At 44.5% G+C, this 25615-nt stretch overlaps 2 protein-coding genes across 5 annotated transcripts; one reads left to right on the forward strand and one right to left on the reverse strand.

The window, feature by feature from the left end:
* Window positions 1-1765: 1765 nt before the first annotated feature.
* On the forward strand, window positions 1766-6260 carry Srsf5 (serine and arginine rich splicing factor 5). Of its 4 annotated transcripts, none has more exons than XM_048362178.1 (8): window positions 1766-1923; window positions 2790-2934; window positions 3229-3299; window positions 3417-3515; window positions 3780-3849; window positions 5064-5137; window positions 5576-5686; window positions 5790-6260. In XM_048362178.1, exons 2-8 carry the CDS (start codon window positions 2809-2811, stop codon window positions 6067-6069), a joined length of 831 nt encoding a protein of 276 aa, XP_048218135.1. In that variant the 5' UTR covers window positions 1766-1923; window positions 2790-2808; the 3' UTR covers window positions 6070-6260. The 4 variants fall into 4 exon arrangements, with proteins under 4 accessions (XP_048218135.1, XP_048218137.1, XP_048218136.1 ...); XM_048362180.1 differs by having other exon boundaries at window positions 5793-6260; XM_048362179.1 differs by having other exon boundaries at window positions 1773-1919.
* Window positions 6261-9448: 3188 nt separating this feature from the next.
* Window positions 9449-22793, reverse strand: Slc10a1 (solute carrier family 10 member 1). Its single transcript, XM_048362382.1, has 5 exons — window positions 22438-22793; window positions 17640-17850; window positions 13564-13742; window positions 12419-12615; window positions 9449-9948 (listed from the first exon to the last, which is right to left on the reverse strand). The coding sequence occupies exons 1-5, from the start codon at window positions 22791-22793 to the stop codon at window positions 9845-9847; spliced, it is 1047 nt and encodes a 348-aa protein (XP_048218339.1). The 3' UTR covers window positions 9449-9844.
* Window positions 22794-25615: the final 2822 nt, after the last annotated feature.

The raw sequence follows: 25615 nt of genomic DNA on the forward strand, positions 1-25615 counted from the left end.
ACCAAGTTTTCTCATTTGAAAGATATATATTCTCCTTCATTTTATTTATTATTATTTTTTTGGTCCTGGGGCTTGAACTTAGGGCCTGGGCTCTGTCCCTGAGCCTTTCTGTGCTCAGGGATAGCATTCTTCCACTTGAGCCACAGTGCCATTTCCAGCCTTTTCTGTTTATGTGGTACTGAGGAATTGAACCCAGGGTTTCATGTTAGGCAAGTGCTCTACCACTAAGCTACATCCAGCCCTCATATTCTCTTTTTAAATCCATTTTTTAACTCCACACCACAGACAACTACTTTTGTTGTGTACCTACTAGGGCTGTTTTTATTAGCACAGTTAACTGTGAATGGACAAGTTCATCCCATACAAACTATTCAAGTTCCCAAGGGCCATGAAGCCAGAGAAAAGGCTGACTGCTAGGGTCCTCAACTACTTTATCTGTCATGATAGTTGAAAATATTTGGGCCTGTGTTCTGGGCACTTCTTAAAAAAGGAATGCTCTGGGTTCCACACAAAGCATTAAAGAAAAATAACACTTTCTCCATCCTGGAGTGAACATCTTACTAGGGAAATGCTGGAGTAAAGCCTATGGAGTGCTGTGTTTCACACCATGAAAGCACCTTCTCCATTTCAGAAGGATGGTAGATGTTCATGTTACATTACAGAAACCTGAACAGGGAGGATTAAGCAAATGCCATTTGGACTTAAGCATCTTGAAACATGCTCCAGCCAGCTTAGTTCTGCAGAAATTCAAAACCTGTATTTGGATCTCAGTTCATGATTGCCCTCTAGCTGCAGTCCCAATTGAGGTATTCCATCATGAAAAACTCTTCTATCTAAAGGAATAATTCAGCTCTTTAGACTCTAATACAACTAGGTCATGGTTGAGCATACAATTCCTTGGCCTTGAATTGCACACAAAGGGTCGGGTATGTTTGAGAAGATTGGGTTTCTTTTTGCTCTGCAACATTCAAGGTATCTAGGAAAAATGTTAAATTTCAAAAGAGGCTCTCATCCCAGTGCCAGAGGCTCCCTCCTGTAATCCTATCTATTGAGGTGGTGATCTGAAGATCGAATCTGTGAGACTCTTACCTCCAATTAACCACCAAAAAGCCAGAAGTGGAGCTGTGGTTCAAGTGGTAGAGCACCAGCCTTAGGTGGAAAAAGACTCAAGGACAGGTCGAATGCCAGTGTCTCAAGCATGTAATCCTAGCTACTCAGGAGCCTGAGATCTGAGGCCCATGGTTTAAAGCCAGCCCTGACAGAAAAGTCCATGAGACTATCTCCGATTTACCACCAGAACGAAAGTGCAGCTGTAGCTCCAAGTGGTAGAGCGCTGGCCTTGAGCTGAAGCGCTCAGGGGCAGGGCCAAGGCCTTGAGTTCAAGTCCCATGACTAACAAAAACAAAATAACAGCAAAGATTAAGGGGCAGGGCCCAGTCCCTGACTTCAGGCCCCAATATCAGCTAGAAAAACGGGGGCAGGCTATCATTTGTCCTAGGATATTTTTGCTTTTTGGAGGTGGAGGAACCTGACCAGACCATCCAAGAGGGAACCTTGGCAACTGCTGCCCCCCAGCGCCCGCCACCTCCGCATCAGTTTCCATCCCTCCCCCCCCGGCCCCACCCACCGCGGCCGGAAAGTCGCTGACTGGGTCACGGTGAGGAAGCCCCGCCCCTCAGCGACTTCCGGCCCCGCAGGAACTTCCGTCCCTGGTAAAACCGGGCGGTGTCCCAAAGCCTTAGGGGCCGGCCCCGGAAGTGACGCATGGGGGCGACTTCCATTTTGTGGAACGCCGGAGCTGCTAAGTGCGTCAGTTGTGGAGAGACGAGAGCGAGCTGTGTCCCGGTCTGTGGGGAGGCAGACGACTCCGTCACAGACTGCGGGCCTCTCCGGGTCTCGGCCGCCAAGGACCGCGTCCGGCAGGTGAGGGGCTCGATTTGAGGGGTGAGGCTCTTGGGTTGAGACTTCTCCATGGCCGCGCAGGTGGCGAGTGGCTGGGACTTCTCACTCTGCGGAGGACGGAGTCCAACGAGCGCGGTCGGTGGGCGCGTCTCCCTGCCGGCCTTGCTTGCGGGGCGCCGACGGTGGAAGGCAGCGATGTTTGCGGTCGTTGCCACGGCGGGGCTGCGCGCCCCTCCCTGTCGCTCTCAGGTCTGCGTTTGATCCCTTTCCCCCTCCTCCCGTAGCCCTCGGCCCCTGGCTTTGCTAGAGGTGCCGTTAGGGCTTTCTGCGGGCGGGCACCGTGACCGGCGGCCGTGGGGCTGGGCGCGAGCAGGGCGTTTGGCACGCGCACTCCTCCCCCGCCGCTGTCTCTGCAGTAGCCATTTTGTGCCGCCCAGCGCCCGCCGGCCTGATCGCCCGCTGCTGTGTGCGCAGGCGCGGCTGTGGCGTCGCCGGATTCCGGCTTCCAGCCCTTGTGACGCGGCGGAGGAGGGGCGGCGACGCGAGCGCGGCCGGTCTCCATTGGGCCTGCCTGGCGGAGGGCGGGGTCGCCCCGCCCGCGTTTCTCGGCCTTTCCTAACTGCGGCAGATGGGAGGGGGCCCCGGAGCCAAGGGCAGAGTGCGGCTGCGCAGTTCCCAGAGGTGGCAGTGGGCGTTGCGGTTGCTGCGTTATGGGACCTGGGAGAGGGGGAGGAGGAATAGTGAATTTGACTCTATCCGAAAAGGTCCTGGCCTAAATTAAGAGGCATTATTGGCAGTCCTGTAGCGCTGGGGTGTTTTGGATGCTTGACCAGGCGTCCCTCATAGCCATTCATTTGTATTGTTTGGATTGAATTGTATCCCAACAGGAAACACTAGCCGGACATCATGAGTGGCTGTCGGGTGTTCATTGGGCGGCTAAATCCAGCGGCGAGGGAGAAAGACGTGGAAAGATTCTTCAAGGGTTATGGACGGATCAGAGATATCGATCTGAAGAGAGGTTTTGGTTTTGTGGTAAGTATTTAGAACTGGAATAGGGTATTTACTGTTGTGTACCAGGCAGTGCTCTCGATGATCAGTGTTTACGGTCTTCACTGAGTCCAGGCCAAATGTTTCCAGAAACTTAGGCGACCTTGAGGTAGTGAATTTTATAATGGGTTAGAATAACCTAACATCTGACGTGCTGAAAACCACTCCCAGGCACTCTTTTGTTATTTGTGTCATGAAGCTAAGATACTTTTCCTCCTGTACCACTGTTTTACGGTTCATGTTCAAAGCCCCGCTAAGTATCATATGCTTACATTTTAGGAATTTGAGGATCCAAGGGATGCAGATGATGCTGTATATGAACTTGATGGAAAAGAACTGTGCAGTGAAAGGTGAGACCCTTATAGGGTAATAGAGATCATCTGAACTGAATTTTTTTTCAGTAGATGATTATATGGCACAAGTATACAGTGGTCTTTTTTTTTTTGGCCCCCTCTCCTTTCCTATAGGGTTACTATTGAACATGCTAGGGCTCGATCCCGAGGTGGACGGGGTAGAGGACGCTACTCTGACCGTTTTAGCAGTCGCAGACCTCGAAATGATAGACGGTATGTGATGGGTGAATGGTTGCTTTGGATATCGTTATTGTAGATGGAGTTAAGGTTTAGGGAGCATTAGAAATACATGGTTCTGGGACTCACTAGTCTGTTCCAGGCCATATTAAAAGAGCTGTTCCTAATGAATCCGTATGATGGCAACACAAACTCTGGAAGTTTTCAAATCACTTGGCATCTCTGCTTGAACTTGTCCACAAACACAAGAAAAGTACATAACTGCATTTTTCCATTGTGAATATTCACTTTCTTTCTCAGAAATGCTCCACCTGTAAGAACAGAAAATCGACTTATAGTTGAGAATTTATCCTCAAGAGTCAGCTGGCAGGTTTGTTGCAATTCAGTTTTGCGTTAATTCAAATGTGGCTTTTTAAAATGTTCATGGGTAGTTAATTTTTAAAATAATTTTTATTAAAAGTAGCTTTATATTTAATTAAATTAATGGATTTAATTGATGTAGCTTTAAATTTTAATTAACTGTAACTGGGGGAATGTTTTAAATTTTAATATAAGTGATCTAATGTAAATGTTTTGAGGATATTTTTTCATGTTTTTAAAATCAATTTTAACCAAATATTAAACCCTTTATTTGCCAGCCTATCTGTGTCGTTGGCCTTATGACGAGGAGTGCCTGTGGGTTATCCTAATCGTTGTCTTGGTCACTCTTGGTTGGGCCTGGTTGACTTTGCCAGTCAGCTCCTACAGTGATCAATTGGCCACCTCTAGATCTGTGTTTGCCGGTCTAGACGTAATCGGTGCACTTACTTGAAGTGCGGGTTGCAGCGATCCCAGAGCGTTGATAACGTGATCTGATCCCTAAGTTGAGAGCTGTCTTCCTGTAACGCTTCCGAATAAGAGGTCCTGGTCGAAAAGAGTTGAAAGATACGAAATTAGTTGGTCGTTGGAATCCTGATCGCAGTAAAGTGGTCCCTGGTAACTGCACAAGAGTAAAACATGTCTGCATCGCCAGTAGTCTGCTAATAGGGAGGGCTGTGCGATTAAAGGCTTCCATCGATTGGGTAGTATCCTTCAAGTGGGTGGCGAAGAGCCAGTCGGGCTTATGTCATGAAGGTTTCTCCGACCGATTAATGGTTTGCTGCTTGACTAGCCTAGGGAAATAATAATAAAGGTAAAGTAAAATTTTTTAATGACATATGGGGCACAAAATAACTGGTGTCTTTGTAAATGTTCTTTTTTATATAAACTTCTACTTTAGTCTTTACTTTAAAAATATGTACTGTTCCCTTTTTTGTTTTGTTTTCTGTTTGTTTTTTTTTTCTTTTTTGTACTGAGCTCAGTATAGACTAATACTCTTTTAATGTTAAAATCTAAATTTCCTCTAGCATTTTGCTTAAAAGCAATATGCTATGTGATTATTTCGTGCCCTGACATTTTTGAAATCTGATAGAATACAAGTGTGGTATATGCCATGTTTGTACTTTATCTAACAACTTCTCTTTCAGTAGTCTTGTTTTTTACCATGTGGTTGTTTTTTGTGTCACTTTTCCTTTTCTCTCCTTAACATGATTGTCTTGTGTTAAGGATCTCAAAGATTTCATGAGACAAGCTGGGGAAGTAACCTTTGCGGATGCACACCGACCTAAATTAAATGAAGGGTGAGTGTGTCCTGGAACTTGTGAACCTTTTGAAATACCCTCAAGATATTGCCTTGAACATTTCTGAGGACTTAAATTGCACATTTGATGGGTGGTTCTCTATTTGGGACAATTTTGGTCACTAGGTACAATGTTTGGAGACTGTCACAAATGGTTGTTGGTACTGTTGGCATCTAGTGGTTAGAGGCTTGGCATTGTTATACATCCCACAATAACAGAAGAGTTCCCTCATGGGAAAGAGAAGGGCTCAAAAGGTCAGCAGTGCCAAAACCTTGCTATGTATGCAATGTTGCTCATCAGAAGTAAGATTTAATAGAGCGATAGTAAAATGAGTTAGAGCTATGATTTTAGACTTGTGTTCAGTGGTAAAGACTCTGAGGTATTGGTTTTAAAGTAACTCTTTGTCATTCCCTCCCTGTCCTCCTTCCCCCATTTTAGGGTAGTTGAGTTTGCCTCTTATGGTGATTTAAAAAATGCTATTGAAAAACTTTCTGGAAAGGAAATAAATGGAAGGAAAATTAAGTTAATTGAAGGCAGCAAAAGACACAGGTATCTTTAATATTTTTAAGTCAAAGTTACATTTAGTGGGTTTGTAGGACCTGTTAAGTAGGCTAATTTTGTTTTTCTTCTCCCTTTCTCGCCCTTTTCATAGTAGGTCAAGAAGCAGGTCTCGATCTCGGACCAGGAGTTCCTCTAGGTCTCGGAGCCGATCTCGTTCCCGTAGTCGCAAGTCTTACAGCCGGTCCAGAAGCAGGAGCCGGAGCCGGAGCAAATCTCGTTCTGTTAGTAGGTCTCCTGTGCCTGAGAAGAGCCAGAAACGTGGTTCTTCAAGTAGATCTAAATCTCCCGCATCTGTGGATCGTCAGAGGTCCAGGTCCAGGTCCAGGTCCCGCTCCAGGTCCAGGTCCAGATCAGTTGACAGTGGCAATTAAACTGTAAATAACTTGCCCTGGGGGCCTTTTTAAAAAAAATTCCCAAACCATACTTGCTAAAAATTCTGGTAAGTATGTGCTTTTCAGTGGGGGTGGGATTTGGATGGGTTGGGTTGGGCTGGATTTCTTTGTAGATGTGGACCACCAAGGGGTTGTTGAAAACTAATTGTATTAAATGTCTTTTGATAAGCCTTCTGCTCACATTTTTGTGAATGTCTGAAGTATATAGTTTGTGTATATTGACAGAGCTCTTTTATAACTAAAGCAACATTAATTTTTTTGTATTAGAAAAAAAATTGAATATTTTAGTTCCTGTTTGTTCAAATATGTTGATTAAGAATTAGTTTAATGCCTCAATTAAACTAATTGTTGGCTTTGGACATTTAAAAGAGCTCTAAATTTGCTTGTATATAAAGGCTTGAGTTTTCCTTGTTTGGTCAAGGGTTCTTCCACCTACCTATCAACAGCTGCAGAACAAAAACATTAAAGCAGCTGTTATTGATAATAAAATATTATAAAAAATATTTTGTGTCTGTGAAGGTGTCCTATACTATTTCCCATTCGTTTCTACATTTGTCACATAAAATCATGGTCTTTTAAATAGTACTTTTGGTATTTCCAAATCTGGTAGTCACTGAACTGTTGGAAACTGACAACTCTTAGTTGTATGCCAAGAAAACTGAAGTAAGCAAATTAATATGAAGTAAGCAAATTAACATATTTCTTAGCAGTTTATTTAATAAAATTGGGAGAGTCAAAAATTAAAAAGTAATACACATGAAAACTGAAGAAATTCACATGTTGGTTTTTTGAGACATGAGTGTGATTGTGTTAAGAGAAAGTAAGCTGAAAACTGCTTAAGATCCTATATCGGAGTCAAAGTTAATAGCCCTGTACTTTGAGCCATCAGACTGAAATGAGCTTTATTGTTCAAAGAATTTTGAAGGCTAGCTAGCATCTATGTGCTAGGCTTAAATACTTAACATAAAATAGCATCTGTTTAATATCTTTAACACTCCCTCTGCTCCCTTTTGCTTTGGGGCTTAAAGCAGCCTGGACATGGTCCCTTAGCTTTTTTGCTCAGTGTTGGTGCTCATTTGAACCCACAACTACTTCATCCCACTGCTTCCATTTCTGGCTTTTTGTAGTTGGAGGTGAGAGTCTTACAGAGTTACTTCCTGGACTGGCTTCAAAAAGTGATCCTTATGCCCCAGCCTCTTGTGTAACTCACAGTGCTCAAGTTTTCTTTTTTTTCCATCCTCTGAATTAGTAATCAAGATTTACTGCTTTAATGTTTACAAATGTTGGGAAGGGAATAAACATTTCTTTGGGAAATTGCCAGAGGTAAAAGTAATTCTAAACCCTTTGAATGGTTAGTCTGAATAAACTCCATAAAGGGTATGAAGACTAGATAAGGCTAAGAAATTTAAAGGGTCTGCTTTTATGGCATGATATATGTAGCCTTTGTTTTATGCTCATCTGTTTTTCTGTTTGGTGATACTGGAGTTAGTACTTGGTGCTTGATGTGCTCTATACTGACTGAACCACATCACTGGTCATTTTTGAGATAGGGTCTGACTTTTTGACTGTAATGTTTTGCTCCTGGCTGACAAGCCTGTGCCAACATGTCCGGCTTTTTTCTGTTGAGATGATGTTCTTGTGTGAGCTTTTTACCTGGGCTGGCCTGGAACTGTGGTCCTGGTCTCGGCCTTATGCACAGAGAGGACAGGCACAAGTGCTTGTCCCAATTACTGATTGAGACCTGATCTTTATGCATAGGCCTGGCCACTAGCACTGGGTTTCATCTCTTTATCGATAGTTTAAGAGTAGCAATTGTTTCAAATTGAACCATAACGTTCCTCAGACGAGTTTTTACATAATTTTGTTTCAGGTAACCAAGTCTTTGGGCAGATATCAGCTGAATACTAGAGAGGACAGTTTGAACAAAGAATGCAAAAATGTAACGTAAAAATATACTTGGCCAGTAATCTCAACCATACATGCAAAAATATTAGGGAGATACTACATCAAATACAAGCTGGTCAAGGTGGGAGGCCAGAGGTAGGACTGCAGTTTGAAAGTCCTTGGGCAAAATGGATCTCCCAGAAAAAGGGCTGAGACCTGGCTCAAGTGGAGTGTGTTCAGTGCAAGCCCCAGAGTTAACTCCACTCCCTTAAAAGTAGTTGGCCAGGCCAGGTTCTGGTGGCTCAGGCCTGTAATCCCAGCTACTCAGGAGGCTGAGATCTGAGGATCTTTGTTCAGAGCCTGTACAGGAAAATCCTTGAGACTCTGCCTCTAACCACCAGAAAACCAGAAGTGGTGCTGTGGCTAAGTGGTAGAGTGCTAGCCTTGAAGCCAATCAGTTTGTACATTTGCCCAAAATGGTCCTCTAAATTTGTGGTTTCAATTGTAATTGATCATAAATGATAGAAAATTCATAGGTGCATGCAAGTGTTAATTTCCAATAATCTTAGTGTTTGCATGTGAGTAATGTGCAAAATGCACATGACAGCAGATGCCAGCTGGATACTAGAGAAAACAGTTTGAACAAAGAATGCACAAATTATGCTTGGGTACATATAGATCCCCGCCAGTAATCAATCTCTCTCCCCTCTCCTCTCTTCTTTCCTCTCTCTCTCGTCAATCCTAGGGCTTGAACTCTTTTGACTCAAGGCTAGCACTCTACCTCTTGAGCCACAGTGCTGCTACTGGCTTTTTCTATATATGTGGTGCTGAGGAATGGAACCCAGGGCTTCATGCATGCTAGGCAAACACAATAAGCCACATTCCCAGTCCAGTAATCTCTTTTATGAGGAAGAAAATGAGTATTTCCACCTGAATCAATCGTTTGGCAATCATTTGGAGTATCTACACAGGTTTTTAGGGTGCTTGATAGCATTGAAAAGTGATGAATGGATAGGAAAGTGAAGTGCTATTTCTTGTCTATTCATTGTGATAGTTCTGGTAGTAAAGCATCTGCACTTTATTAAGGGGCTCTACATATTTGAATTTGTTTTTGCATTTTACGAATCTACCTTTGCATATTTGATTTACCAGGGACTTTAGTCCAAATGCTGTAAAAAGGAAGAGCACAACCTGAATTTTGTGTGTGTGTGTGTGCTGTCTTGGGGCTTGAACTCAAGGCCTGTGTGCTGTCCCAGAGCTTGTTTTGCTCAAGGCCAGCAGTCTACCACTTGAGCCAGTTTCACTTCTGGCTTTTTAGTAGTTGATTGGGGACTTACCTACACAAGCTGGTTTTGAACGGCTATCTGATCCCAGTTGCCCAAGTAGCTAGGATTACAAGCATGAGCGACCAGTGTCCAGCCTGTACTGTTTTGTGTGTGTGTGTGTTTCAAGTTTTAAGAGTTTCTGCAGTGTACTAAGTTGCGGTTGGGTCACAAAATTTGGAGTGGTTTGGATATTTGATTAACCTTGGACCATCCACTTACTGATTAACTCTGACAAAATGACTTTTAGAAACTGTTGCTGAGATCCAGGGGCACAGGACAGGATCTGTTTCTGTGTTGGCAGAGTTCATAATCATGGAATAGTTAGTCCTTTTATTTTTTTTTAAACTAGTAACCACATTCTGAGTTGGAGATGGGTGGGGCTTCCTGGTAGATGTCCTTCAGTCCTTCATGCCAAGGCTTGATTTTGTAGAGAGGTTTCTTGGAATCTTGTACGAAGACTCGGACAAGCTTGGTGTTTCTTTTTTGCTGCTCTATCAGTTTTCTAATTTGCCATTAGACTACAATCCATGCCACAGTGGTGACAGCTAAGCTGTGCTAGGGGAAGACTCCCCTTTGTGGCTGCCATTACCCAGAACTTCTGGAATTGCTTCTTCAGTTGTAGCAACTGTATAGATTATTTTTGTTTTCCCTGTGAAGTTAAAAAAGGTATGGAGGAAGAAAAAGTAATATACAGCTTGTTCAATCTGAAAAAAAAAAAACAGGAATATCAACCTACTCCTAAGGTGTGCTATATGTGTATTTTTTTTTCATCTTTCCCATGATCCAATTTTGGAAGATTTACTTTCCTCTTAGCCTCCCTAGTGATAGTACTGGTTAGTAAAGTACCTAATAAATACCTAATAACTCATCCCTCCACCTGCAACTTCTTAGTATAATAAAGCAATAGGAAGGTGAGCGGGGCTAGGAATATGGCCTAGTGGTAGAGTGCTCGCCTTGTATACATGAAGCCCTGGGTTTGATTCCTCAGCATCACATATGTAGATAAAAGCCAGAAGTGGCGCTGTGGCTCAAGTGGTAGAGTGCTATCCTTGAGCAAAAAGAAGTGCTCAGTGCTCAGGCCCTGAGTCCACGCCCCAGGACTGGCAACAAAAAAATAAGAAGGTGAGCTCATGTTAACACCATCACTTGCATTCTGAATGTGAGGAGCGGATTGAGAAGAGCTTTAGGGGCATCTGAACAGAAGAGTTTAGAAACAGGCCCCACCGCTTGGTTATCTGTCAGTCGGATTGTCAGAGCCCATCTTCCTGTTCAACAGAAGGGCCCTGAAGCCAAGAGCACAAAGACTTTTGTGATAGATCTATACTCTGAGCAGCTGCTTTAGGACAGAAACCTGAAACCTGATTAATTTCTCTCCCTTTTTCATTTTGAACTAGGTGAGAATCTCTTGAGCAACAAATCTCCATTTTTCTCTCAGTTTTAGGTTCTTTGCTAAAACTTCTGTCGTGAGGTTTGGTTTTGACTGTTTGATAGCCAAGATCACATCTTAAGCCAAATCACAAAGGGATAATCTACATTTGCTAGTATAAATTCCACTAGTGAAAGTTATATATTTCACAGTCCCCAGGCAAAGAATCTAGAAAAGGTCTTGAAGAGGTCTCAATACCACGGGAAGTAAGAAGCATTCAAGGAATTGGGTGATGAGGAAAAATACACTGATTTGAGAGTTAGGAAATACTGAGATGTTAACAAGCTGGCTACTGGTGAATTCTAGATAGTTTGGAGGCTGTGATCAGAGTTCAAAGCCAGCCGGAGGCAGGAAAGTAAGAATTTGCCCAAATAACTATCAAAAAGCCAGAAGTAGAGTTGTGGCTCAAGTGGAAGACTGCTAGTCTTTGGTGAAAAACTTACAGAGCAGCACTTAAGCTCTTGAGTTCAAGCTCCAGTACCAACACCAAAAACTAACCCTAAACTATTGGTTTGAAAAAGACACAATCTGAGGATATAATTCTAATTCTGGTAGAACACTTGACTTGCATAGGTGAGTAGTTCTAGGCTTTCTTGAAGTTATATTTAATATGAGTGCTAGAATATTTTGTAATCCTAAGTCATCAAGTTTATCGTGATAACTACTGGTTGTTTTTTTCCATGTTGAAAATCAACTTTACAAGTTGTGGGTGCAGATGGGAGGGAAAAACTGGGAGAGAGGGAGGGAAGGGGTGACATTGTTAAAAAAGAGACTCCTTATCTGACTCATATAACTGTAAACATAACAAAAAATTGTAAATAAATACTCCTTTCCTAAGGGAGAGGGAAGTGAAGGCAATAGGCAATTTTGAATGAAAAGTTAATTCTTTTTTTTCCCATAATGAGGTTTGAACTTATGACCTTGTCCTTGCTAGGCATGTTTACTGTCCTATGTGGATAGTAGATTATATATATATATATATATATATATATACACATCATATATATATCATGTATCATATATATGATCTATTTATGACATATCTATATATGACACATCTATATATGACATAGATATATATAATATATAAGAGACAATACATACAGGGATACATGCATATATATGCAAATTGACTAAATTATGGTATACATATGATGGGTGATAACTACTGTTTTAACAAGCTGGTGCTTACTGTGAAACCAGAAATGAATCTATGTGTCTGAGTTTTGGATTGTATTATAAGGGCTGCATTGCTTTAATGTGTTTTCTCCAGTGAGAAGAAGGATAGTGGTTTTAATTCCAGGACAAGACACCCAATCCTAAAGAGTACAGAAACTTTCCAAGCTGTTGAGTAGAGGGTTTTCACTCAGTCTCCATTGTCTCATGTCCAGCCCTTATGTTCTATTTCCTGAATGAGGAAAAGGCCTCACTTTGATAAAGCAGCCAAATGCCTCCATCCATGAGATACCTAATCCATTTGAGTTTTTTACATTAAGAAGTCAGAAAGGCTGTGTAGTTGGTGGAGGTTGATAGCCTTAGTTTTTTGTTTTTGTTTTTGTTTTTTTAGGTTTTATGCATTTTTCTTGTTTCCTATTCAAGAGCTCAAGTCTAAGAGCCCTTGTTAGAAACTGCCTTATTGGTAAGCTCAGGTCTAATATAGAAGCAGAATTTGAAAGGAGTTGGTAGTACTCACCTTTGGGAGCTTTGATTTTCTCATAGCACCGAAAGATGACGATGATGAGAAACGCTTCAGCAAGTTGGAAAATCATATAAAGGAGAGGAAAGAAGAAAAGTGGACCAATGACATCAGGGGGAAAAGTCACATTAAGGATGGTAGAACAGAGCTGGATGTTTTGGAATCCTGTCTCCATACTGATGGTGCGCCTGCTCCTGTGTAGAAAAAAAAAAATCCAACAATCCTGTATGTACTCAGAAGGGGGGCATAAGGGAGCCAACCGTGTTTGGATATTTGGACCTACTGTAGCCCAACATAGGAAGACGGAAGGATTGGATTTTTTGTTCTTGGGTGATTCTTATGGTTGGACTCAGGGCCTCACACATAAATGCTAGATGCTCCACCTCTTGAACCACTGCCATTGGTTATTTCTGAGTGTTAATTTTTCCCCTGGGGGCTGTCTGTTATTCCTGGACTCCTGTAGTGCTTCTCTGTGTCATTGGGATGACAAGTGTGTGCCAATGTGCCTAGCCCAGTGTTGGGATAACTGGCAAGTGCCACTGCATCTAGCCGCTGGTTGAAATGGAGTCTCAAGGACATTTTCTTGCCTGAGCTGGCCTTTCTTCTATTGAGATCCCCTGGTTTCTGCCTCCCAAGTAGCTAAGATTATAGACTACTACTACTACTTTTTTTTTTTTTTTTTTTTGGTCATGGGGCCTGGGTACTGTCCCTAAGCTCTTTTGCTTAAGACTAGTGCTCTACCACTGTGAGCCACATCTTCACTTCCAGTTTTTGAGTGGTTCATTGGAGATAAGAGTCTCAGGGGGACTTTTCTGCCCCAGCTAGCTTTGAACTACAGTCCTTCTGAGGTATTTTGTAACTTATCTTTGATTTGTCTGATTTTCAACCCACAGTGAAAGAATTTGAAATACCTAAGATTTTATCTAGTTCTTAGGTTTTGCCTGGAGAACTTTCACTAATTACACACAAGAATCCATCCCATTACCCCCCCTCAGTATTTCTCACAGCTCCAAATTCCTTGTTCAGTTGGTGTCCTTGAACATACTTCCTGCTTTGCCTGGATCTTGGGTTCCTAATCCTTCTCTTTTTCATTAAAGATTAAGGCAAGGAGGAGGCCCAGTGAGATCTAAGAGAGTACCTACCGTACATCAAGGCAGAAGAGAACAGAGAGAAGATAGCCCATCAGGAAGCCAATGAAAGGCATCAGGGAGGAGGTAGTCAGCAAAGGCGGTGTCATGGCATACACGATGCTATTGCCCACGTTGATGACAGAGAGGGCTATGACGGCCACACTGAGTAGGAGAGTGATAATCATCCCTCCCTGGACATGAGGACAAAAAGAGGCAGTTAGGAGGGTGGGAGTAGGAGCAGGTGGGGGGGGAAGTACAGCTGGGGAATGGAAGTGGGAGTCTTCTGTGCATTCTTATGTCTGGGGTTTGAACAGAACAATGGTTTTTGAAGTGGGTGGAAATAAAAACCTTTTGTCTTTTTTTTTGGGGGGGGTGGGAAGGTCTTGCTGTGTAGCTCACAGTCATACTTCTACCCTGAGTGCTGGGATTGATAAAAGGTGAGTACCACCAAGCCTGGCTCTTTTCAGGTGTCCTTTTAGTAGCTAGCATACTTAACAGGACAGAGATTTGACCAAACTTTGATCACAATACTGCCAGGCACAGCTCTTGACACCTCTCCAGACAAACAAGATTTTAGTGAGATATTGTAGTTCTAAAGAAATGAGACTGTTCAGACCACCTGCAAAGTTGTTGTAAATGAAAAGTTGTCATTGTTTCCAGGGTCTGTATACATATGTGTGTGTGTGTATGTATCTTTTTTTTTTTTTTTTTTTTTGCCAGTCCTGGGGCTTGGACTCAGGGCCTGAGCACTGTCCCTGGCTTCTTTTTGCTCAAGGCTAGCACTCTACCACTTGAGCCACAGTGCCACTTCTGGCTTTTTCTGTATATGTGGTACTGAGGAATTGAACCCAGGGCTTAATGTATGCGAGGCAAGCACTCTACCACTAGGCCATATTCCCAGTCCCAGTTTTAGAATACTGTCCTTGGAGCTGACATTTAGAATTGTTTCATTTGTTTGGTTTTGGTTTTTTTTTTTACCAGTCCTGGAGCTTGGAACTCGGCCTGAGCACTGTCCCTGGCTTCTTTTTGCTCTCAAGGCTAGCACTCTGCCACTTGAGCCACAGTGCCATTTCCGGCTTTTTCTATATATGTGGTGCTGAGGAATTGAACCCAGAGCTTCATGTATATGAGGCAAGCATTTTACCACTAGGCCATATTCCCAGCCCCTAGAATTGTTCCTTTTGAATGTCTTCATTTTTGCTCTATACAATGACACAGTAAATTTTACTACTGTCCAAAAAGGGGAATAGCTAATCTAGACACACAGGACTACAGGAACTGTGTAACCAGAAGCCTTCCTCTGTGTGGCTATTCACTGTTATGCCCTCTTGTCCTTGTACCCCCAAGGACTACATAATGGTGATTATAAACACTCGGGCATGATTCAGGCATGAAGGCTGTCTCTTGTCAGTCCTAGGAGTGAAGTGTAATCACATCTCTGAGGTTGATGGCACAGGACCAGGTATGTAAACTACTGTGATTACCATAGATAAAGGAGAGGAACTTAACATCCCAAATTGTCCTGTGACTCCTACCATCTGGAAAATCTAGCATGTCCACCATCTGCTGAGATAGTGATCCTGGGTAGCTGCTGCTTCACAGGCCGCCATGTTTTGTGCTGATTTCACTGTGCCCACCACAGCCAGAATGTGTCCATTCAAAGGCACCAATCCATTCGCTTGCCCATGATCCCTGAGATGCCATTGCTCACATGACCCAGTTGGCCCATACAGGTTGACAAGTGGTAAAACTCGGCAGATCTTCTCTTATAGGGAATTTGTAGGATTACAGAGAGAAGCAGTTGCAAGGAGACAAGTGTGAAAAGACAGAACCTGGGAAGTACAGAAGGTACAAATTTAAGGAAAAAATAGATCAAGGTGGGTCAGAGAACAGTTTATCAGTAGCACAGCAGTGGTTAAACCAGTGTAACTGGACCTTTACCAAAGTAGTACAAGGTTTATGGTTAAAACGTGGCTGCTGGATCATGTCATGTTCTGCCTCATCAACGTAGCCTCATAGTCTTAAGACAAACCTTTGATGGCTAACTTAAAAGAGTTTCATGAATTGTCTTTCAAAATGGAGCTTCCTGGGCTGGGGATATGGCCTAGTGGCAAGAGTGCTTGCCTTGTATACATGAGGACCTGGGTTCAATTCCCCAGTACCACATATACAGAAAGTGGCGCTGTGGCTCAAGTGGCAGAGTGCTAGCCTTGAGCAAAAAGAAGCCAGGGACAGTGTTCAGGTCCTGAGTCCAGTCCCCAAGACTGGCAAAAAAATAATAATAATAATTAAAAAAATAAAAATTAAAAAAAAACGGAGCTTCCTTGAAATTGTATCTTGGCATACATATTTAAGTGTGACCTGCTAGGGAAAGCAACTGATGGTTGAACAGAAACTAGGTGATGAAAACAGACCTTCAGAAATGCCAGGGGTTGGGGAGGGGGGCATTCTGGACAGAACCAAGGCAGACAGGCCCTAAGCATCAAGGTAAAAAGTTGGTGGAGGGATCACAGCTGTACATTCTTCTGAGGATGAGGTAGTGACATTGTGCCCTTTCTGTGACTGCAGAGCCTCTGTGGCTTTAATTTACTGCTCTTCCATCTGAAATGTTGAAACGCTCTCTCTGGTGTTCTATCTTGTCTGTCAGTCACGTTTTCCCTGATGCCCTGTGTTTGGCCTCCCCATATTTGGCTTACCTATATCCTAACCTTCCTACTTGGTCTTGTTCAAGCTCCTTCCTTCTAAGGAGCCTCCTTGCCTACCCTGGCTCTCAGTAATCTCTTTACTTTCTGCCTTGGATCTTATGTCTCATGTTATCTCACTTTCTGCAGATAATAGCACAAAGTCTAGCATTTAGGAGGAACATGATACAAATTTATTTTAAAAAGTTATTCCTTGGGGGGCTGGGGATATAGCCTAGTGGCAAGAGTGCCTGCCTTGGATACACAAGGCCCTAGGTTCGATTCCCCAGCACCACATATACAGAAAACGGCCAGAAGCGGCGCTGTGGCTCAAGTGGCAGAGTGCTAGCCTTGAGCGGGAAGAAGCCAGGGACAGTGCTCAGGCCCTGAGTCCAAGGCCCAGGACTGGCCAAAAAAAAAAAAAAAAAAAAAAAAAAGTTATTCCTTGGGCTGGGAATATGGCCTGGTGGTAGAGTGCTTGCCTTGCATCATGAAGCCCTGGGTTCGATTCGTCAGCACCACATGTATAGAAAAAGCTAGAAGTGGTGCTGTGGCTCAAGTGGTAGAGTGCTGGCCTTGAGCAAAAGGAAGCCAGGGACAGTGCTCAGGCCCTAAGTTCAAGCCCCAGGACTGGCAGAAACAAACAACAAAGTTATTCTTTGTAGTTGCATATAGTGTTTTACTTTTATCTCCTTACTTCAAATGTATTTTCATGCATGTTATGATCCCACAAAGTATTAGATGTACCAAGAGTAGACATTTAAAAATAAAAAAGAAAAGAAGAAGGAAACTGAAATAGAAGCCTGTTTGATTTACTTTGGCTGAATGTCCCCAAGGTCCCCAAGGCTTTGACCCTAGAGTGATACTGTTGGGAGGTACTGTGGACTTTTGTTTTTTTGTTTTTTTGTTTTTGTTTTTGGCCAGTCCTGGGCCTTGGACTCCGGGCCTGAGCACTGTCCCTGGCTTCTTCCCGCTCAAGGCTAGCACTCCGCCACTTGAGCCACAGCGCCGCTTCTGGCCGTTTTCTGTATATGTGGTGCTGGGGAATCGAACCTAGGGCCTCGTGTATCCGAGGCAGGCACTCTTGCCACTAGGCTATATCCCCAGCCCTACTGTGGACTTTTAAGAGATGAATTCTCACAAGAAGACCTTAAGCCCATTGGGTGCATTCCCTCAAAAAGAATTGTGGGACCTTTTCCTCACCTCTCTGTCTCTAGAATGTGAGCACCTAAGCATGCTTTGTTCCTTGACACCCTTGTTAGATGCCCAAACCAATGGTGCAACCATATATAGGACTTCAACTTGCAGAATTGTGGTCCAAAATTAAACTCTTCATATAGTAAGTGTGTTACTATTGCTCCCATCCCACGATGCTCTGTAATATAAACACGGCCCGTAGGTTCTTACCTTCATGATATAGGGTACATATTGTGGTCGTTTGCTTTTGAGGATGATCCCAATAGTGCAAGGAATGAGAACCATGACCAGTGATATCATGATGCCTCTATAGGGTACTTTGCTCTGTAGGTCCCCATCATAGATACCTCTGGAGTAGAGGTACAAAAGCAGAGGCATCATGCCCAAGGCAAAGAAGGTAGAGCAAGTGGTCATCACGATGCTGGGTGGGTGACAAGAGAAGAGTGGAGAGAAAGGCCATTAACAGACTTGGATTCCTGCTATGTGCCAGGCAGGCTCTATGCTGAGCACTTTACACTGTGCCGCTTGAGCAGTAAGTGTACTTACTTTAATGCTTATAGAGAATCTGAAGTCCAAAAGAATTATGACTTACCAAAATTACACAAGAAGGAAATATAGCTGAGGCAAGATTTGACCTATGCCTGTCCAACTGCTTTGAACTCATTTGCTTAATTGAGGAAGGACTTATTCTTATTTTCTGTGCAATAAAACCAATACTTGTCATGTGCACAGCAGTTCAGATGCCTGAAGGAGTTATCGAACCTAACCTGCCTGTCTCACAAGCATGTTGTCAACTAATATGGATAGTGCAAATGACTGATCAATTCCAAAAACTTGCAAGGACAGCAGTACCTTGTTTATGGTATATACACACTGGGTATTTACAGAAATGCTGAACACTGAGTCATAGGCGATGCTGGCTTTGGGGTGCAACGGAGGGGAGTGAGGTTGAGGAGGGGGCCTAGAAGCCTTCAGTGGCGGCTATTGATCTCTTTGTACAACAACCCCTTGCAACTTTTGTGTTTGTTTTGTGCCCTGGAGCTGCAAAGTTGTGCTTGCTTTGGCTTGGTGTGCTAGGGGTTTTGGAATTTGCTCTGGGACTTGGTGTGCTTGTCCTCTTAGACATGTGAGAGTCATGTTCCTAGGTTCCCACGGTGGGGACTCAGCCCCTAACTTGCCGGTATCTCTGATTTTCCTGCTTCTCAGCTTACTGTGAGGGACAATAGTAGCAGGTGATGCAGAGATTAGTTCCTGGATTGGAACCCTAGTAACATTTTTTTCTCATTTTTCCTTCATATATAAGTTCCTTTTATTTATTTTTTGAGATGTTTCCTAGGCTGGCCTTGAACTCCTGGGCTCAAATATCCTCCCACGACAACTAGCCAAATAGCTGGAATTACAGGCACGTATCATTCTGCCCAGCATCTTCCTGCTTAGATCCCAAGAGCATTGACAGACTCTGCTTTTGAATGTCAGAACCTCTGTTTAAGACACTGGCTTATGCCCCTGTTCATGGAGAGGTTGGAGGCAAAAGCTGAAGGATGTGTGCGGGGACCCGTCAGAGCCATTCTTGTGAAGTAGGAAACTTCTGGGAAGCCCAGTGGCTTCTATCTCATTTTGGTTAGCCTGCAGAAATCCCTGGCCTTCTATCCAGACCTGTTGTCCACCCAGCTGTGGGGTCTAGTTTCTGCTGCAGACCTGGTGGAGTGAGGCGAGTCAATGAGCCTGAAGGGCAGCTAGGGCTGGGCAAAGGTGGCTGGTTCCTGCTGACAGTCTCCCCTCTGACCAGCCGGCCACATACTCTGTACCTTGGAGGGCATTTTCTCTTGCCTGTGTGTCTAAGGAGTGGCTATGCCTCACTGCCTGTGGAACCCACCAGGTGGCCCAACTTCTTTGATGGTTGGTTGCCCTCAGACTGTGCAACTGGGAGGCAGAATAGCCAAGGGAGAGGGTCTTGCGCTGACTCTAGACAATGTCTTCACAGATTTTTTTTTTTTTTTTTTTTGGCCAGTCCTGGGGCTTGGACTCAGGGCCTGAGCACTGTCCCTGGCTTCTTTTTGCTCAAGGCTAGCACTCTGCCAATTGAGCCACAGCGCCACTTCTGGCCGTTTTCTGTATATGTGGTGCTGGGGAATTGAACCCAGGGCCTCATGTATACGAGGCAAGCACTCTTGCCACGAGGCCATATTCCCAGCCCCTGTCTTCACAGATTTGGGGAAACCTTTGGGAAATTTCTGGACCTTCCAATTTCTCCCAACTCTGAAATGGAACTGTTGTGCTTCAAAAAAGGTCTCAAAGTGGACCTTGGACCTTTAGCCATGTATTGTTTGCTTTGCACAATCTTGTAAACAGATTTAAATGAGTTTTGGATGTTTAAAATTTTGGAGACTGCCATCCCATGTTGGTGGCTCACACCTGTAATCCTAGCTACTCAGGAGGCTGAGATCTGAGTATCGTGGTTCAAAGCCAGCACAGGCAGCAAAGTCCATGTGACTCTTATCTCCAATTAACCACCAGAACACTGGAAGTAGAGCTGTGCCTTAAAGTGGTAGAGCACTATCCTTGAGCAAGAAAGTTCAGGGATAACACCCAAGCTCTAAGTTCAAGCCTCATGACCACTGCCACCACCACCAAAGATTCTATTTTTTTTTTCTGCCAATCCTGAGGAATCGAACCCAGGGCTTCATGTACTTCAAGCGCTCTACCACTAAGCCACATTCCCAGCCCCGAAGATTCTATTCTTGAGAAGCAGAAAGCCTGAGAGAGTGAGGGAAGGGGTGTCATTGCCCAAAAAGAAATGTGCTCTTTATCTGATTTATGTAATGGTAACCCCTCTGTACATCACCTTTATAATAACAATAAAATTATTAAAGAGAAAAGAAAGGCAGAAAGCCTGTGATGGCTCTGGCCCTCCTCCCTTGAATCTCTGCATTTGCCCTGTTCAGTCCTTTGAGGTTGGCAGGCAGCCTCAGCCACTTTGTAAACAGGCTAGTCCTGAGAATATTTCAGTAAAAGTACAGATTCTAGAGCCAGCTAGGCCTTGAGCAAAGGTGCTAAGCTCCCCAAGAGTCAAGATTCCTCAAGGCTAAAGGTGAGCCGCTATGGCATCTTTCCAGGGTACTGTCTGAGGATCAGTGCTCTTACACAGGTAAAGCATGTGGGGTAGACTCATTATCACTGTCATTGCTATTCATGTAGCATGCTGATCAGGGTGAACTCACACTGGAATTCACACTGTGGCAGTAAGTGATGGTGGGCATTAGATTCCTGCTCTCCCAGTGGGGTCTGAGGCCTGGGTTAATGGGCATGAGGGGGTTGTCTTGTGAGAGATGGGCCTTATTTTATGACAGGTGGCCTCTTGTGGAGAAGTGACAATTACCAGGTACCTGGACAAGGAGGCTGAACAGCAGAGCATGGAGGATCTTATTTATAGATCACTGGATGATTGCCCTAGTTGGGTCTCAATCCTCAGAAATGCAGGTACCATGAGTCCTCTTCAGTATTCACTGGCAGGGAGGTGAGATTATCTAGTAACTCACACTTTAAGAACTCACCCATTGGACCTTCATCCTGCTCCCTGTGTTCTACTTGGTAACGGGTCACAGTTTCACCAGGGAGTCTCTCCCCTCACACCTGGTAATAATTCTTTGCTCACTGGATTTGAGGTAGTGTCTGGCTTGCTTAGACTGCAGAGGCTGGAACAAAGCTTATCCAAGGGCCAGATCTTGAGCATGGGATTGCTTTGCAGCAGGAAGGATTTGGATTGCTCAGAGGGAAGAATTTCCTGGTCATGAGGTGATCCAATATTGCAATTTATTCCCAATCTCCATAGTAGCTCTCTACCCATCCACTGTCTTGAGTAGGTAGAGTGTCTAGATCACAGATTCTGGCTAACCTTGGTCTATTCATTTAGAAATCTACAACATCAACACCAAAAAGATAATAAAGTAAAAAAGGACCCAAGCAGTAGAGTACTTGCCTACCATGTTCAAGATTCCTGGATTCAATTTTCATGATCACGAGGAGAAAACAGTGTGTTCTATGGGCTGGGAGATATAGCTCAGTGATAGAGTACTTGCCTAGCACACATAAGGTCTTGGGTTCTATCCCCAGCATCACAAAAAAGTAAGAAAAATAATTCAATCTCAGCATCTTGCAGCATTAGAATGGATTTCATGGTTACTTTTCTTTGTAAATTCGGGCTGTCTGTAAAGCTCTCCTCAGCCCTAGCACAGGCTCCTGGAGCAGGTGTAAGAGAGCCTCTGTGGGAGGTGTTCAAGATGAGTCACATCTGTTTGGAAGGACAGGCTCTCAAGCAGCATCCAGGAACCTGTGGTCCAGGAGATCTGCCTGTCTGATTCCTGCTCAGGCTGCTCTGGGCCCGGCTGTGACTGGTCTCCAGACCAGCTGGGTTGAAGTAGGACCCAGCCCAACTTGAGCCTGTGCTGAGATCACTAGTGTCTGCCTCATATGACTTTGCATGCAGGTGTCACTACATCTGATGGCAGCTGATGAATCTTAGAGGGAAGGAGGTACTTTAGGGAACCTGGGGCACCTTTGGAATTTTTGCTCTTTCAGGTGCTCATTTGGTTCCAAGCCTTCCTGATATCCCTGGCGCTATTTAGAACCCATCTTACCACCTTTCAGATCTCTAGTCTCAGAGCTGCCAACTTGCCCCTCCACCCACCCAGTTTCATCAGTGTCATTCTTCAGGGGCTCATTGGTTGACACCAATCTTCTTTGAGGCAATCTTCCTGCTCTACTTGTGATGCCTCCGGGGGTATAGCACTGCCCAGGAAGCCCCTGAACCAGCTTAGTGCCTTTTGATTGATGCTTAAACCAAGGGAGACTCTATCCCCTTGCACCTTAGCCCAACATAAGCTCTTGGCTATAAATGCCAGTCCCCACCTCAGACCCTGATGTCTCTTTTTCCCCAGCTTCCACCCAATTGTGACATTTCCATAGTGGCCCTGTCCCAGGACTGCTATGTCCTTAACCTTAGTCCTACCTGAGGTTCATGTCTCCTTTCACAGCCAGGGTGAAGACATTGGACAGGTTTCCTCCTGGTGAGCAGCCACAGATCAGGATAGCCAGGGCCTCAATGTTTCTCAGCTTGAAGACCTTGCCTAGCGCAAAAGCGGTGAGGGGCATGATGCCATACTGGGCCACCAGGGCGATGCCCACCCCCTTAGGTTGCCGCAAGTGAGCCTTGATTTTGCTGAACTCCATGGTGCAGCCCAGTGAAAGCATGATCATTAGCAACATAATCACCAGGATGATGCTCAGTGCCAGGTCAGTAGGACGTTTGCCGAAACCAGGAGGCAGGGAGAAATTGAAGTGGGCAGACAAGTTGTGCACCTCCATTGTTCCGGGAGACAGTAACGATCTTGTGTGTGGTTTCCAACGTGCCTTGTTGGATACCTTCTTGTAGTCACCTCTCTGGACAGAGTTTCTGGCACAATGTTGCTCTGGTCAAATAGATGGATTATGCAATGAACAGAGCTGTATCTGTGGTTGTGACTTTCCACGGAAAAGAGCCCAAAACCTTATCTGCCTGGCTTTGTCCCTCAAATTCTTTGACCTCTGCCACCCTGCCAGGTGCTGTTCACATGCCTCCCTTACTATCTATCTGTATATTTCTGGGACTAGGGGCCTGCCTCTGAGCTGGCCTCACTGGCAGTAGTCCTGAGTCAGATCAGTCAGACTCGGGCCCAAACCAACCTAGTTCCAGCCTTTCTCCTTGATTGAGCGCCTGCTTCCTGTTCAGTCCCAGACACCTCAGGTTCTCTGCTGAAAAAGTGCCTTGCCCATGGCCAGTGGGGACTTTGTTCCCAAAGTCCTGAGGAGCAAAAGTATCTTTGGATCCTGCTTGTAGGAGTTTGGGACAGGGTGGGTAGTGTTGCTGCTTCCAGGATGGGGGTGTGTCTAGTGCATCCTCTTGGCAGAAAGGATGGCATTACTTTCTTCCCTGTCCTGGAGACTCTTGTCTTCTTCCCACACCCAGACTGCACTGATGGTTCCCCTCAAAGCTTTCTCCCTGGGCAGCAGTTAGGCGCTCCAAAGCGTTTCAGGGTCAGAGAGACCCTTGTCAGGGGAGTTTGGTTTATGCATGAGGAGCCTCATTTCTTGGAAACCTTGCTGAGAAGGAAACAACAAGGCACAGGCTTTTCTTTCTGATTTCGCCACTGATCTATTCTCGTACTAAACCCGCGTGTCTCAGGCTGGAGCCAGGCTTGCAGAAAACCATGACAGCAGCAGTGGCAAGGCACGAATGGTTCTCTTGAGCCTTGTTGTTTTTGTCCCTGCCACAGGGGTAGACCAGGCATGGGTCCTACAGAAACACAGCCGCCCCTTGGAGTGGCTAGGACCCACCATTTCCTATGTACTGAGGCAGGCTTGGTGTATCACACTCCATCAGGGAGAACAGATAAATGGTGTGAATTTTTATTTTTCACTTGGTGTGAGAAATGATCTAAAATTCAAGCTCTCCATTGCTTTCAGCAGCCCCAGGACCCGAGCATAAAGATTGGACTCCAGGATCCTTATTAATACCTGTTGATTCCATGAGAAGACTGGGGGACCTGAGGTTGAAGTTCCTTTTCTTTGAAGTCTCCAACCTTAATGGTTTACTAATGGTTGAGCTGAACTTGTTTCAAGGCTCTGGATGTGGTGTCTGCACTGAGTCTTCCTAGAAGCCCAAAGGAGGCCACTGTCCTGGAGCTACTCAGAAAAACCCTCTCCCCGAGTTTCTAGAGGACAGTTATGGATCATCAGCTGAGTGCTGAACACTGTGGAAGGAAGACAACCCTACAATCTGTGTTTGTGCCATCAGGGACTGCAGCCGCTATGAGAAGCCAGGAGCACACGAGAGCAGAGGCTATGTACCATGTACATTTGTGCAGGCCACGCACTATACTATGCAAGGGATATTATGTACACAGACACTCTGGGGAACCATACATCGGCCCCATGGCCAAAGAAATACAGTATTTACACATTTCCCTGATGCTTAAGTGAGAGTGATCCGTCCCTTTGTCTCTAGAAAGTGAGAGCCTGGGGATGGATCTATTCACGTTGTATACAGGGAAGAATAGGGTCCCATGAACACCTATCACTGGGTGCCGAGCCCTGTTGTGCCTCTCAACAGTTCTTCATGTCTCTTTGGAAAGCCAAACTTCTCCTAGCCCCTACTATAGGTTCTGCTACTCCGTCTCTCCACATCCCCTCTGTACCAACTCAGATTCCATGAAGTTGTATTGATGCATCCTCCATGAAAGGACATAGTGGCTTCAACTTCTTATTTAGTCCTCATGACCTTATGAGGGAAGTATTATTCTGATTTATTTCATTTTTAATTAACTTACATTTATTTATTTATAATTTATATGTCGTGACAGGGTCTAGCCAGCTCAGGCTGGCCTCAAACTTGTGACCTTCCTGCCTCAGACTCCAAAGTGCTAGAATTACAGGCATGGACTACCATGCCTGGTGCTATTCTTAATTTATGTATTAAGGAAGAAAGGCTTGGAGAGGTAATCTGCGTGATTCACACACATATAGTGAATGGTGAAATTGCTTTTCAGCTCAGCTCCATGCCCCCCTAACTGTTCTTTCTGCGGGCTAGTTTGTGAGTTTTTTTACTTTTTTTGTTTCACCCTGCCATCTTAATTACCTTGTTTGTGACGTCTAGGACTTTGGCTGGAGAAGTCTATGTGCTTAAATATTGGATCCAAACTGGCCTTGAGTAATTGAAGCAACACAGCACTGGAGCAATTTCAAGAGGTAGTGATGGCTACATGAATTCACTTAAGGGGTACTTTCAGCTCCGGCAAATTTGAATGGCAGGGAGTCTCCCCAAATTCTGCAGTCTCACTTTGCTTATGTGCAAGCACAATCAAGTTGCTAAGCAAGGCATACACTTGGGTTACCGTGTGTGTGTGTGTGTGTGTGTGTGTGTATGCACATGCTCCAGTACTGGGACTTGTATTCAGGGCATGGGTTAAGAGACAGTCTCTTAGGTTTTTCATTCAAGTCTAGCACTCTGCCACTTGAGCCATAGCTCTGTTTTTGCCTTTCTGGTGGTTAATTGAAGATAAGAGGCTCATGGACATCCTTGCCTGGGCTGGCTTTGAACTGTGATCCTCAGATCTCAGCCTCCTGAGCACTACGATTACAGGCATGACCCA

This window comes from Perognathus longimembris, chromosome 14 (genome assembly GCF_023159225.1).
Source record: "Perognathus longimembris pacificus isolate PPM17 chromosome 14, ASM2315922v1, whole genome shotgun sequence".
Lineage (NCBI taxonomy): Eukaryota > Metazoa > Chordata > Mammalia > Rodentia > Heteromyidae > Perognathus > Perognathus longimembris.

Coding starts and splice junctions, on each gene's coding strand:
- Slc10a1 (XM_048362382.1), bottom strand. CDS start 22,793: ATGGAGGTGCACAACTTGTCTGCCCACTTCAATTTCTCCCTGCCTCCT. Junction 13,743..17,639: donor ATGTACCCTATATCATGAAG/GTAAGAACCTAC, acceptor CCTCATGTCCAG/GGAGGGATGATTATCACTCT. Junction 12,616..13,563: donor CTCTTCTGCCTTGATGTACG/GTAGGTACTCTC, acceptor TTTTCTACACAG/GAGCAGGCGCACCATCAGTA.
- Srsf5 (XM_048362178.1), top strand. CDS start 2,809: ATGAGTGGCTGTCGGGTGTTCATTGGGCGGCTAAATCCAGCGGCGAGG. Junction 3,850..5,063: donor CCTCAAGAGTCAGCTGGCAG/GTTTGTTGCAAT, acceptor TCTTGTGTTAAG/GATCTCAAAGATTTCATGAG. Junction 5,687..5,789: donor GAAGGCAGCAAAAGACACAG/GTATCTTTAATA, acceptor CCCTTTTCATAG/TAGGTCAAGAAGCAGGTCTC.